The sequence below is a fragment of the Colletotrichum destructivum genome, chromosome 7 (assembly GCF_034447905.1).
Source record: "Colletotrichum destructivum chromosome 7, complete sequence".
NCBI lineage: Eukaryota > Fungi > Ascomycota > Sordariomycetes > Glomerellales > Glomerellaceae > Colletotrichum > Colletotrichum destructivum.
The window spans coordinates 595,373-608,585 of NC_085902.1; the positions used below are offsets into that span (position 1 = coordinate 595,373).

Here is a 13,213-nt window from a genome sequence, read left to right on the forward strand (position 1 = left end):
GAGGAGCAAGACTGCATGGTTCCAGGTCGGTTCGGCGTGCTCTATAGGGTTGCATTTTTCGTAATCATTCAAAAGCGTACAGCACAACTCATCCAAGAAACTCCCAACTACCGCTGAAAATATGCTGTTATGTAGGAGGTACCTTGAGTGTGAATAACAACCTCCTCCCTCCCCCAGCTTGACATAAGTCTCATGTCGACCGTCCCTCCACTTCCTTCTTCAGCTCTTCGTTAAACTGATTCCACCCGACAAGCGTCTTCTCTCTGAAAGACCATCCCGGCCTCATGAGAAACGCGAGAAGGCCCGAAAAGTTCTCGATTTGGACGAACCTCGTGCCCCCGGGGTTCACCTGGCTGGGCTGGAAGTAGAACTGGTGCAGGCCGTTGAAGATGACCGGCAGCGAGCCTAGCCAGTGCAGGGCTTCGCTCGTGTTTTCCTAGGGCGAGGTTTCCATGTGAGACGGGGACACGTCACGATGGGGTCGCGGGGGAAGTCATTACACACCTTGATCACCGGCTTAAACTTCATGTCCCCCATGACGACCTGGATCTGGTCTCCGTTTTTCAGGTCCGATGGGCTCTTGCCGGGCTCTGTGGGCTCGAGTTTCCATTTCTCACTCCATTTCTTGTATCCCTGGAAGTCCAGAAACTGCCGTCCGTCAGCAAGCGGCACTAGGCAGCCAGAGGATGCAAGCACTCACTACCGATCTTACAGCAGCAGGCGGCGCCTGGATTTCAATCTCGGCCGATATGCTCTGAGCAATGCCCATGGTTACTGTAGTGGGTATCACGTACAAGGCCAGGAGGTAAGTTGTCGAGGTTATTTGTTCCGGGGGCTGCGAAATGGAGTTTTGAAGTCCAAAATGGCCGGGTACCAGCGTCGAGTGAGTGTCAAACGAGTGGGTTCAAAGTGAGTAAGTGCAGAGTGAGTGAGTGAGTGATTGATTGATTGATGTGAGTGTAAAGTGAGCGAGTGTGACATGTTCCTCACGGGGGAATTTGATGCTTTTTAAAAAAAATGCCGTGGTGCATAGCCCTTCCACTCATCAAGCCGATGAATCCTCTTCATTCAACGTTGAAATGTAGCCCAATCCTGGCAGAAGTGCAGCCTGCATGGATGTCTCCGCCAAAGGCAATCTAATCAACTTCAACGTGAACGCCTCCAAGCCCAGATCGGATAGACTGATGTAGCTGAACCCCGAGCCGACTATTCACCGGCAGTGAGCCAGTCCGAGGATGACCCCTGGCGGATCAAGCCACAATAAGCGCTAGACGGGATTCGGATCATCCAACCCGTTCGTCACCACAAAGCCCGCCTCGACCTTCGATGTGTTGCCCACATCAAATGCCCGGTCGGTCTGATGCAAGAACCCACATGTCGTTGTGAGTGAAGACGCCCGCATGGTCGGATTCCTTCCACGGTGTGTCTGGCCTGGCGAGGCACCAGTCAAAGTTGCGCATGAGCTGCCGGGGAGGGGGGGAGAGAGAGCGTGTTAGCCGATCATTAATCAGTCATTCAGACAGAGCGACCCGGGGACTCCTCATCTGAGGAACTCGACCCTCAACTCACTCACCTCGTAGACCGTCTTCCCAATCTCCATCATCGCAATGGGCCGTCCGAGACACTGATACTTGCCGTACCCGAACAAGAGCTCGTGCACGCGGTGCATCCTCGCCAACCTCCCCTCGCCCCGCTCGAGCAGCCACCTCTCCGGCCGGAACGCCCGGGCGTCTTCGCCGAAGACATCCTCGTTGATGTGCAGCGGCCACGCGGCGCAGTTGACGTTGGTCCCACCGGGCAGGAAGACGGTCTTGCCGTCCACGACCACCGTGTCGCCCCCGTCGGGCACCCGTTTCGGGACCATGATCGTCACCGGCGGGTGGACGCGCATCCCCTCCTTGATGACGGCCTGCAGGTACGGCAGCCTCCGGCACTGGGCGTCCGAGACGACCCCCCCGGAGGCGTCCCCTCTCGCGGCGGACGCGTCGATCTCGGCCCGCAACTTCGCGTAGACGCGCGGGTGCGTCATGAGGTAGATCATGATGGTCCGCAGCGACGCCGCCGTCGTGTCCGAGCCCGCGATCATCTGCAGCGTCGTCTCGGACAGGATCTCCTCCTCTGTGAGGCCGTGCCGGATGAAGGACGCGATCATGTCGGACCGCCCCTGCGCGCCGAGCGCCAGCCGCGCCTGGACGATGGCGCGGCCGTTGGCGAACATGCGGCCCCAGCCCGTCGGGTCCGTCTCCTTGGGCCCGAACAGGCGCGCGAAGAAGGGCCGGTGGAGGATCTTGTAGAGGCCCAGCGCGATGTTATACGTGAAGATGACGATGCCCGTCTCCGACGACTCGGCGATGCCGAACATGTCCTCGTCGGCGCGCAGGTCGCCGAACGGCTGGCCGAAGCTGATGTCGCTGATGACGTCGAGCGTCAGGTACTGGATCTTCTGGGCAAAGTCCATCGGCCTCGCCGCGGCCTCGGTCGAGATGTACTTCGCCCGGATGAGCTGGACCAGCTCCGAGACGTGCGTGTCGATGGAATTCTCCAGCCCCTCGTTCTCTTTGCCCGAGTACTTTCGCATCGAAGTCAGCGCACTCTCACGGGACTGAACAGTCCAACAGACGATAACCAACTCACCCCGGACCCCATCTGCTGCCTTAGCCGCCGATGCTTCTCCTCGTCCATCTCGCTAAAGACATGGTCCTTATCCGGCCGGTGCCGACAGGCGCGGTAATACCACTCCGTCCTCGTGTACTTCGACCGGACGCTGCTCATGTGGACAAGCAGCTCGGGTGATGAAGTGACGAGGTCGTTTGGGCCGACGCGAGCAATCGTCCCTGAACAAGCATAACTGTAGTGTCAGTCTTCTCCGTCGACTGTGGATTGTCACGGGCAGGTAGCCGTTTGAACGCACCGTACTTTCTACAGACAGCATCGTACTGCAGGTGAGACTTGAAGGTCAGGATCGCCCAGGCGTGCCATGCTTCGGTCCAGCCAGAGAGGAACGGTCCATTGAATGCCTTTAAGCGGTTATAGGCCCGGACCTTTTGGCCCGCGAATAAGAAGAGCAGAAACGCGGCAGAAAACCACCAAAGATTGAGGCTGTATGGGCCTGGTAGAGATAACATGGTTTCCTATGGCAGAGACAATGTGCCCCGAGAGCGGATGGGGACAACTCTCACGGACTCACACGGTCCCAGACGGCGCATTTATGAAGATGAGGCAAGGCCTTGGCTCCTCGAAGGTTTCTTTTTTTCGCGTGCTGTCACTTCGCGCCCAGGATGAGGGGGTTCACGCAGGGCGCTTACAGATCCACCAGCTCTGAGGCGTTGAGGCGTGCGTCACTGATGCCACTCCTCTCCAGTTGAAAAGGGTTGTCGAGTCGCACCCGGTCAAGACTCGGATGCAGCCAAGGATGGCGACGGCCAGTCGCCGTGGCGCTGCGTTATCTAGGTGCGTTTATCCCACACCTTCTCGGCGAGGTCCAGACCGCCGAGCTCCAATGGCGGGAACGGATCAGGTGCAGCGGCCCGTCGCTTTTGTCACTATGCATAACGTCGGGTTGCCCGGATGGGGAAGAACTAGGTTGAGAATGTATTGGATCGAAGAAGTGCTGCAGCAGGGACGAACGATCCGAATGATTGTAGTTTGTTCTGGTTCGACCCCGCAAGTCTGATGTTCCGGTTTGGCAAAAGCGCAACGGTGAGGAGAGGACTGAATATCTCCTGAAGCTGCCGACGTACATCATGACGGCGTGGGTATGACAAGTCTATGTTGAGACATCGTCACACTCATCGCCGCTGGGCAAGGGCAGAAACTACGTAGTCGAGGTTCCTTCGTTTCACGCATCCTACAATTTCGATTTTAGAAACATCTCGCTCTAGATACCTAGTATCTCTGGGCAAGATAAGTATTCAAAGAGACTTCCGGGATGGGTAACGTGATACCGTTTAACTTGTTGTTGAACCCTTATAAGAACCCTGGAACCCTGCGTCTTTTACACTCTTCACAACCATTTCACGTCACAGTAGTCAAAGCGGCGTCCTGAGATCCATGTCAGACCCGGCCAAGGCTCCAAGGGACATCATCGAGGACTCGGTTCACCAAGCTGACAGCAATTCCGAGCCCATCAATCATCCACTCCACCAGTGGTGCCCGGAAGACCGTCTGTATCGAGTGGCCCCTTGTTCAGATGCCGCTTCAGAGACCATGCGCAAAACACCGTGGGAGTTTCCGCCCGAGGCTCCGGCAGAGCAAAATTCATGTGGCCTGAAAAACATCCTGATTGCCCTTCCCCGATCGAACAGCTGGGGTCCCAGTAGCAAGCCGAGGTGAGAAGCACGAGGAGCAATCTCTGTCAAACCCTCATGCAGGACATGAAACCACATGCACGCTCGGCTGTGGGCAGCCCAAACGTCGGGAACACCAAGCGACGCATGCTCACGTCGGGGAGAGGGGCCCTGGAGGATGCTTTGGCACAGATGTTTTCATATGCATCATATGCATTAGATTCGTTCTATTTGATAATATGTTTACAAAAGTCATCCGAAATGAACATGTATTTCCCTTGATGCGCCTATGGTGCCTTGTAACTCCGACGCCTCATAATCATGCCAACTGATTTACTGCTCGACAGGCTCGACGGCCGCCTTGGCAGTACCGTCCTCGCCCTCAACCTCGAGGAGTCTGTTGGCCTTCTTCTTCTTCTTACGGTCCTTGCGGCCGGTAGGGGGAGTGATCTGAGGGGGCGGGACCGGCACTGGCATAGGAGCCGCAGGCACGTTGGGAGCAGGCGCAGGAACCGGGGCGGGTGCCACTGCGGGAGGAGCGCCAACGGCCGGCGCCGGCTGAGGTACCGGGGCGGGTATGGGAGCGCCGACTGCTGGGACAGCAGGGGGAACTGGGGCAGCCGCGGGAGGCGCCGGTGCTGCGGCAGGAGGAGCCGGGGAAGCAGCGGGAGGGGCAGGCTGGTCAGCAGGGGGAGCCGGAGCGGCCGCAGGAGGAGCAGGAGCGGCGATCGGGATTCCGTTGGGGTTGGGGTTGGCGGGAACGGTGGCAGCGGCCGGTACAGAGTAGGCGGCGATGCCCTGGTCCAGCACAGACTCGAGCTGAAGTCTGCCCTCAGCCGCGATTCTCTGGCCGACTCTGGGGACTTTCTCCTCCAGCGCAGCAGTCAATGCCATGCTAGAAATTTTCTGTCTCTGAAGCGACTCCAAGGCGACGCCGCTGACACCAAGGTTGTCGAGGATGGGTTTGCGGGAGACCAGGTCCCCAACTGTGGTAGTCGTCTGATCGATGAGGGCGTCTGTTGTCCGGCGGAGCCTGGCAGCTCTGAAAGCGCCGAGTTCGTCGACGGCCTGGATCTGGACCGTGGCCTGGTCCGTAGCGACCTGGGCTTGTTGGGAGAAAATGAGGAGGTTGTTTGCTGTGACGGGACCGCCATCCAGGGACAGGATTGCGGCATCGACGTTGGCGAGTGACTCGGACACGGGAGCCAGTGCCCTTTCGATTGTGTCGAGGTCACCGATGGCCCTCTCGTCGATCTGGATGACCCTAAGGGGCTGGAGGGGCACAGCGGCGATCATGGCCGCCTGGCCAAAGAGAGCAAGGACCAAGTGCAGGGAATACATTCTGATGAAAAGATGAGCAGACGAAGGGGTCTTGAAAGTTCTGAGTGAAGGATGTTGTAGCTATGGGAATAACCAAGCTGATGTCCTTGAGTTTCCTTGTCTGATGCTCCAAAAGATTATTTTCCTTCGAGGGGAGAGATGTCATAGGTTTATAAGCTTTGGTCCACTTGTCCATGGGCACCCAAGCTTGGAATCGTGATCATGACCAACGTGGAGTGAATGCGGCGTCGTTAGTTCCCGTCTGCACCTCGAGCGTAAGACCGTGAAACACATCTCTACAGGGCAGCATGGTAATTGTCTTCCAGCTCGCAGCGGCACGCTAGCGGCCTGTCTATTCCAGTCGGAGAACGAGCCTCGCAACTCTGGTCATTGCGTCCCCGACGCAAGAATTCTTAAAGAACAGGCCAGCAGGGTCTGTGCTGGCATGTGTGTCCTTGAATCTCGGCCGGGAGGCTATGGGGCTCTGGTAGGCAGAGTCTGCCCGCCATTGACAGCTTGACAGCTTGACAGCAACGCGTAGTTCAACTGCGGTGAAACGATGGCAGCAAATGGAATAGACTTCTGTATCCGGGGAACCCCTGACCCGTGCGGGCAGCCCTGTGCAAGAAGGGAAGGCAAGGTCCCGACGCAACAAGGACAAGGTCTCGGCGACATGATGACAGATTAGCTGCAGGAACCATGAAACTGGTGGCCCCGCCTTCGTGGTTGCAAACGAAATGCCGAAGATCAGGAGCTATGTTCGGGGAGGCTCCCAAGAACAGCTCCCGGACGCAGCCGTCATTCGCCAGCGCCCATCGGATGAACGGTGACCTGCAGTGTGCTTGGGCAGTCGGGGACGCAGGCCGGATAGATGCTATGCTTAAGACGTGTTTCGAAGACGCATGATATTTGGCAAGGCAGTAGGCATACCGGCGCTGTTGCTGCTGCGAGGTGTGTCCTATGAACATCGACGTCGTGTAAGTGGCAGTCTGCAGAGGCGGACGTTGCTGCGCCCCGATGCCCGCGGGCCGCCGCAGGGTCTCCACTTGCTAAACCGACCCGGCGGACCGTGTGCCGTGCGTCCCCAGCACGCAAGCTTTCGAATACTGCAGCAGGGCGTCTCTGCAGGCCACCGCCATCTTGATGAGGCTCTCCCGACCGTGAGCTTCACTGCATCAACACCTCCTGTAGCTGTGACCAAAGGCGGTAAGGCGACCACTCCGGCTTCTGACTGGATCGGTGATGGTGGCCTTAGCTTCTCGCCTCCTGGGGCTGTATCTCCATCGTCACCGACCGATGCGCAACGGCCTTCATGGAGAGTTCGGATCATCGGTGGTGCCCTTGGACAATGAATAAGTTTCGGGCGACAGCTGACGGTCGTTCAACGCCAGGCACCATGGCCATCGTAGCTCCAGTCGGTTCAGCTCGAAATAGACCCATCATGTTGCATGGGAGAAAGCTTGAGGCTAAATGTGCGGCTGCATATAACCTTGGTGAGTCCCCTTTACTGCCAACATGAATTACAAATTCTAGAAACACACGAGACAAAGACGAGTTCCTCGTGGCAAGAATCTGTGACGCCAAGAATGCATTAGCCTGCGAACCTACGGTTCGTGGCCTTTTCTTGATGGATACCAAGAAAGCTCCCTCAACAGGCTACCAACTGGAGGCCAGGTAGGTGAGTGACGGTTAGTCAGGGTGGCCAGCGGAATATGCATATATGAGTGAGCAGAAAAGAGTGTCTTATTCGTACTAAAGAGTGGATGGGATCACCACAGGCTTGTGGGCCTAATGCTATCCTAATAACTGTTCCAGAGCTAGGGCCAGGTGGAAATGACAGGCTGGCCTGTTTAAGTACAGTCAGACCATCCTGGATGGGTTATGTCCATGACTCGCATAGAAGCATGCATGGATTCTGTCACACCCCCTCAGAGAAGCAACTGTTGAAGTTGTGTCTCTGGATAAAGCAGAGCTTTTGATAACTGACGATTAGCGAGAGCGACAGAAGGTAGGGTAATGTAGTGTTGAAGACCCAAGATTGGGATTTCCCTTGATCAAGTCGTGTGGTGTTGTGACCACTGCTGATCTGGTCTGCAGATCATCCTACCCAAGCATCTAAGCTGCCTGAGCTATCTCGGCTTCTCTGAGAGCCTTGACTTGTTGCTCAACGTTTGCCATACCTAGCTGGGCTAGAAATCGGCAGTGCTTCTGAGCTGGCAGTGCTTTGGTGAGTCCGTCTGCGACCATCTCATTGGTTTTGATCCAGTTGAAGTTGATGAGACCATCCCTGACTTCCTGACGAAGCCAAAGATTGCTGATATTGATATGACGAAGCTTGCTAGTCACTTGAGGTCTCTCGGTGGTGAGGAGTCTCAAGGTTGCTTGGTTGTCGCACTGGAGAGAGTAGTCACCATCAAGATCAAGCTGAAGTTGTTCGACTAGTCGGATAGTGGCCTTGTATTCCTTTGCAGCTTGCGTGAGGGCGACCAGCTCAGCCTCAGTACTCGAGGTAACAACGCGACGTTGCTTAGATGACCTCCAGCCAATAGGGCCACCAAACATCATCATCATATACCCTTGGGTGCTCTTGCGAGTTGCGAGGTCGTCAGCAAAGGAGGCATCTGAGGCACAGAAGAGAGTTCCTGGTCCTTGAGAGTTGTATTCGATCGCGAGATAACGAGTATGATCGAGGTAGTCAAGGCAAGCGTCGGCTGCCTTCTTGTGGTTGGCTGATGGGTTGGTGAGGAATTCAGAGAGTCTAGATGAAGTTCTAGAGATGTCTGGTCTTCCAACGACTCCTGCATAGTTTAGGGATCCAATGAGTCGCTGGTAGTGATGGATTTCTGCTGTAGTTGCTTGCTGATCATTAGGAACAAGATTATCGGCAGCCATTGGCGTCCCGGTTGGCTTCTTCCTCTTGTTGGCTCCGAATTCGTCACAGACCTTGGCAATGTAGTTATCAAGGCTGAGCCAAAGCCTGCCAGCCTTGCGGTCTCTGATGACTCGTATGCCTAGAAAGATGTTCATTTCTCCCATGATCTTCATCTCGTAGATCTCTTGAAGTCCCTTGACGACTTGCTCGGCCATCTTTTCGTTTTTCTTACGATAGATCACCGCAATATCGTCAACAAAGAAGAAGACTAGGACTCCCTTGCCAATGAGGATACAGTCGTCCTCATCAAGGGGAGCAAGTCCAAGTCTCTTGAGAGTGTCGGAGAGGCTCTTCTGCCACAAAAGAGGGCTTCTCCTCAGACCATAGAGTGCCTTGCGAAGGATGAGGCAGGATCCCGGCCTGCTGTAGCCCGGAGGGAACCAGACATAAACCAGTTCATCAAGAGTAGCGTTAGTGAAGGCATTTACAGCATCAAGCTGCATCGTCTCTAGGTTGAAACGTGCCACAAGGGCCATCACGCTGCGAAATGATCTTCCAGCGAGTGTCGATGCGTAGGTTTCCAGCCCATTGAGTGGTTGAAGATCTCCTCTAACACAGATCCTTGCTTTGAATCGCTTGAGAAATCCATGCTTGTCGAATTTGTAGGTATATACCCATTTGAGAGGAAGAATTCGATGGATCTTCTGATTGACGTCTTCCAGTCTGGTAAGCTCGAAGGTGCCCTTCTTCCAGACTGTTCGATATTCCACGTTCATTGCCGCCAGCCACTTGGGCCAGAACTTGTGCTCTTTTGCTTCGGAGTATTTCTGGGGAGGTGAGGGGAGGTCTCTGCGATGAATTTGACCTAGATCATGAGCGAAGTCGTCCCATCTATCCTTTTCCTTGGCTGAATCGGTCAATTGGAAGAAGGAAGATCTGATTGATGAAGATCTATCCTTAAGTCGGCGAGAGGATCTTGTAGCTGCCTCTGGTTGATGATTGGTTTGACCAATTGGCGTTTCCCGATTGTAAATAGAGTTATTGCGACTTCCTCTTGGTCGTCCTTTTGGTCTCCCTGTACCTATAGTAGGAGGTGGAGCATCCGAAGAATCAGCGACGTGGATTGTTGACTCAGCGGTCGTTGCTAAGGATGATGATGAGGTGGAGGGCGAGCGATCCTGAATTGCAGTATCCGGAGTGGGTGACTCTTCATGGGTTGTTGACTCAGGAGTAGGAGGGTCCTGAATGAAAGGTTGATCTGAGTCTGAAGTTGTTTGTAGTGACAGTTGCTGAGTAACTGTCTCTTCTTCTGGGTCTGTATAGGTTAAAACATGCTCTTCCACCCCCTCAACTGAAGGAGTGTGTGACTCCTGAAGTTGTGTTCCTGGAGAACCAGTAGGAGTAGGCAGTTGAGGCTCTCGCTGTTGGTCGAAGCACTGTTCCCTGGCATCCCTTGGTCCAACTGCAGCAGCTGAATGATGCCAGAGGTCTTCGTCATTCCACAGTCGTGAATCCAAGGGGAGATCTTCACTCTGAGGATCAGGAATCGGAATCTCCAAAATAGAGAAAACTCTCTCTAGCTCCGTTCGATGAAGGAGACTGGTATCCTCCTGGCTGGGGTCGTATAGCTTCGTTTCGTCGAATGTGACGTCCCTAGTCCTCATGACCTTGTTGATGGCTGGGACCCAGATGCGATAGATGTTGGTACTGTCATAACCACAGAGATACCCAACGTGGGCTCTAGGCTCGGTCTTTTTCGCCTTCTCTTCCCCTCTAAGGTATGTTGCAGTGAGCGGGTAGGCCTTGCAGCCGTATCGTCGTAGATGAGCAAGTTGGGGGAGCTCAGCTCTCTGATGAGTAGTCCAGGGCCTAGAGTTGAGCCAAGAATTGATCAATCCCTCTGGGGTTTGCCAAGCGTGCCTCTTGCGGGGCATTCTGTTGCTGAGATAATTTGCAGCTCTCACAAGTTCAGGGGCTAATTCCTCTGGGAATCGTGATTGATATCGTAGGGCCCTGGTGATCTTGAAGAGAATCTCACCAGCCTTCTCTGCTGGATTTTGAGCCCCAGTATAGGCTGCAGATCGCTCAATAAGCTTGCCGTTATCTGCTGCCCACAAGTCGAAGGCATTTCGAAGAGCTGTTTCCCAATCAAGGCGAAGGATCGAGAGTTTGAAGTGGTATTGTTGCTCAAGAAATGTGGCGATCTGAATGATCGCCTGGAGTCCCTCCTTACGAGAATTGAGGAACCGGACCCATGTAAACCCACTCCATTCGTCCCTTACGAGCAGGACGATCTTCTCACCATTATAGGTCCTTCTCAGTGTGAAGAAGTCTATGGAGACGTAATCTCCTGGGGCGGTCGGATTGTGGTCAGGCCTCCTTCTTGAGACTTTACGAATCGCCTTGCCTGTGCTGCAAGCCTCGCATTCGATGGTTGTCACCCCCTGAATCTTGATTCCTCGGCTGGTCTTGAGCAGATGCTCAAGAGCTTTTGCACTTGGATGGCCGAGACGTTCGTGCCAGATCATGGCCTCTGCAATGGAGGGCGTAAGAGGATCCCTGGAATTAGGTTGACCTCGCTTGGCTGCAGGCTGGGCGTCTGAAAGAACGAAGCTAACGTGTTTATCGGAGGTTGTATTTGCTGGGACTGACGTCGTGGTGTCATTGTTATTAAAGGATGAAGCTTGAGCAATAGTTGAGTCATGATTGTGGTACTCCAGGAGATATTGACCATGTTTCCAAGGTGTGTGATACAGGACCTCTCCTGTTCTGGTCTCAAGTCCTGGATGGCGAACCGTGAAGATCAGGCCTTTTTCCTTCAGGGGCTCAGCTCCAATGAGGGTTACAGGGTAGTCTGGGCAATACCAGGCATCCCGTACGATAAACCCTTTCTTCCTGAGACCACCTTGGTTAGGGCGGATCTTCATAGTCCCGCGAGCGATAGCTGTCATTCTTCCTCCTCCAGTAGTGAACTCTGTTGAATGGCTGAAGTCTAGATCCTTCATTCTAGAGCGATCGTTGCAGATGTGGAATCCAGTCCCAGAGTCGACGATAACACTGTTCCGGAGTGGAAAACCAGCATATAGACTTATTGCTGGAGCGCTGTTTGGGGCAGCATAGAAGGACGAGGAATCAGAACTGTGTTCGGTGTCCCTATCGGAGTCTGACTGCTCTTGGTTGAAGTAGGAAGAACTTTGACCTGCGTTCTCCTTGTACGGTGGAGAGGAAGATTGAGTAGCCGGCTTGTCTGACGAGGCTGACGAGGAGACTTTAGCGTTGTTGAGTCGCCCCTGCGCCCTTGGGTTCTTCTTAAGCCAGGCCTGACCCCGTTCAATAGCCTTCTTGTTCTGAGGATGGTTTGGGTCGTAACTAGCCTTCCTCTTCTCCGGGTTGAAGTGAGGACAGTCAATGACCCAGTGTTTTATATAACCAAGGCAAGCAGGACACTTGGGAACCAGTATCTCGTTTCTTTTCCCTTGTGACTCTGTTGGATTGCCCTTCTCATCTTCTCCTTGCCAAGTGGCGAAGCTAGATGCTTTGGCATCTTTGAATAGCCAGTCAGGATGGAAGGACCTGACCCATTGACGGAAGAAGTTGGCTTGTTGAATTCCAGCACATTTCTCTCCTGCCTTAGGGGGTTTCTTTATGCCGTTTTGGTTGAAGGAGAAGGTAGCAGTTGTATAGTAGCTGGGAGCGAGTGGCTCGACTGCCTTAAGGAAGTCAGCAACTTGAGTGGTTGGGTCAAGAAGCGCTGGAAGTCCAACGTCAACGACCTCATCCATGATGTCAATGTAGTTGCTGAGCCAATCAGACAGCTTGGATCGCTTGATTGAGCCCATGTGAGCTTGATAGCGACGAAGAATGAGTTGTTGCCTCGCGTAGTTATCCGGGGCAAGCTCGTCTCTGAGAGCGATGATCATTTCTCTGAGACTCTCTTTACCACTGACGTGGTTGATGTACTGGGCCTCAACTGTGGAGGTGACCCAGGAAAGAACGGCAATGATGCCTTTGTTAGCCCTTTTGTAGTCTTCCATTCGATCGGCATGTCTGGCCTTAGCCAAGGCAAGCTCGTTGACGAAGTTCTCGGCTTCAGGGCTTGGTTCAGTAAGACGGGGCCTGATGTTCACCACTTGTTGGTCTGGATCTATATAGTTCCAGACCTCATGGATCCTAGACACCAGCTTGAGGTTTCCGTACCATTTGGTCCAGTCAGCGTCAGAAGTCAGCTTCTGAGTGACCTTAGATGACTCCATGGTTGAGGAAGAGGCAATTGTAGCCTTGTGGGGTTGTATCGATATCGTTAGGATGGATCGATTGCCTATAGAGAGGCAGAGTTGTTGCTTCCGTTGAAGCTGAAGATCCTGGCCTGTGTGGCTGCAGGATTGGCGCTGGCCAAAGGAGACTGAATAGTCTCAAGAGTTGCAATGCACTTGATCGATTGATGCTGTCTGAGTGACAGGTCCTTGCCTCTTGGCTGAAGGAATCAATCAAGACGACAGTTGCTAGAGTCGACTGGGCTCATAACTGACGGTTAGTCAGGGTGGCCAGCGGAATATGCATATATGAGTGAGCAGAAAAGAGTGTCTTATTCGTACTAAAGAGTGGATGGGATCACCACAGGCTTGTGGGCCTAATGCTATCCTAATAACTGTTCCAGAGCTAGGGCCAGGTGGAAATGACAGGCTGGCCTGTTTAAGTACAGTCAGACCATCCTGGATGGGTTATGTCCATGACT

General features: G+C 54.1%; 4 protein-coding genes across 4 annotated transcripts; all 4 read right to left on the minus strand.

The window, feature by feature from the left end:
- Positions 1 to 70: 70 nt before the first annotated feature.
- Positions 71 to 1,080, minus strand: CDEST_10718 (Putative START-like domain superfamily protein). The gene is made up of 3 exons (XM_062926874.1): positions 701 to 1,080; positions 505 to 648; positions 71 to 436 (listed from the first exon to the last, which is right to left on the minus strand). The coding sequence occupies exons 1-3, from the start codon at positions 767 to 769 to the stop codon at positions 191 to 193; spliced, it is 459 nt and encodes a 152-aa protein (XP_062782925.1). The 5' UTR covers positions 770 to 1,080; the 3' UTR covers positions 71 to 190.
- A 260-nt stretch (positions 1,081 to 1,340) lies between these two features.
- Positions 1,341 to 3,206, minus strand: CDEST_10719 (Putative cytochrome P450; the record flags this gene model as incomplete). The annotated part of the gene is made up of 5 exons (XM_062926875.1): positions 1,341 to 1,463; positions 1,574 to 2,569; positions 2,635 to 2,834; positions 2,912 to 3,109; positions 3,188 to 3,206. The coding sequence occupies 5 exons, from the start codon at positions 3,204 to 3,206 to the stop codon at positions 1,341 to 1,343; spliced, it is 1,536 nt and encodes a 511-aa protein (XP_062782926.1).
- Positions 3,207 to 4,619: 1,413 nt separating this feature from the next.
- On the minus strand, positions 4,620 to 5,799 carry CDEST_10720 (Putative Cell wall mannoprotein; the record flags this gene model as incomplete). The annotated part of the gene is made up of 1 exon (XM_062926876.1): positions 4,620 to 5,799. The coding sequence occupies exon 1, from the start codon at positions 5,625 to 5,627 to the stop codon at positions 4,620 to 4,622; it is 1,008 nt and encodes a 335-aa protein (XP_062782927.1). The 5' UTR covers positions 5,628 to 5,799.
- Position 5,800: 1 nt separating this feature from the next.
- CDEST_10721 (uncharacterized protein) lies at positions 5,801 to 7,529 on the minus strand. The gene has a single exon (XM_062926877.1). The coding sequence runs from the start codon at positions 6,572 to 6,574 to the stop codon at positions 6,149 to 6,151; it is 426 nt and encodes a 141-aa protein (XP_062782928.1). The 5' UTR covers positions 6,575 to 7,529; the 3' UTR covers positions 5,801 to 6,148.
- Between the last annotated feature and the right edge of the window lie 5,684 nt (positions 7,530 to 13,213).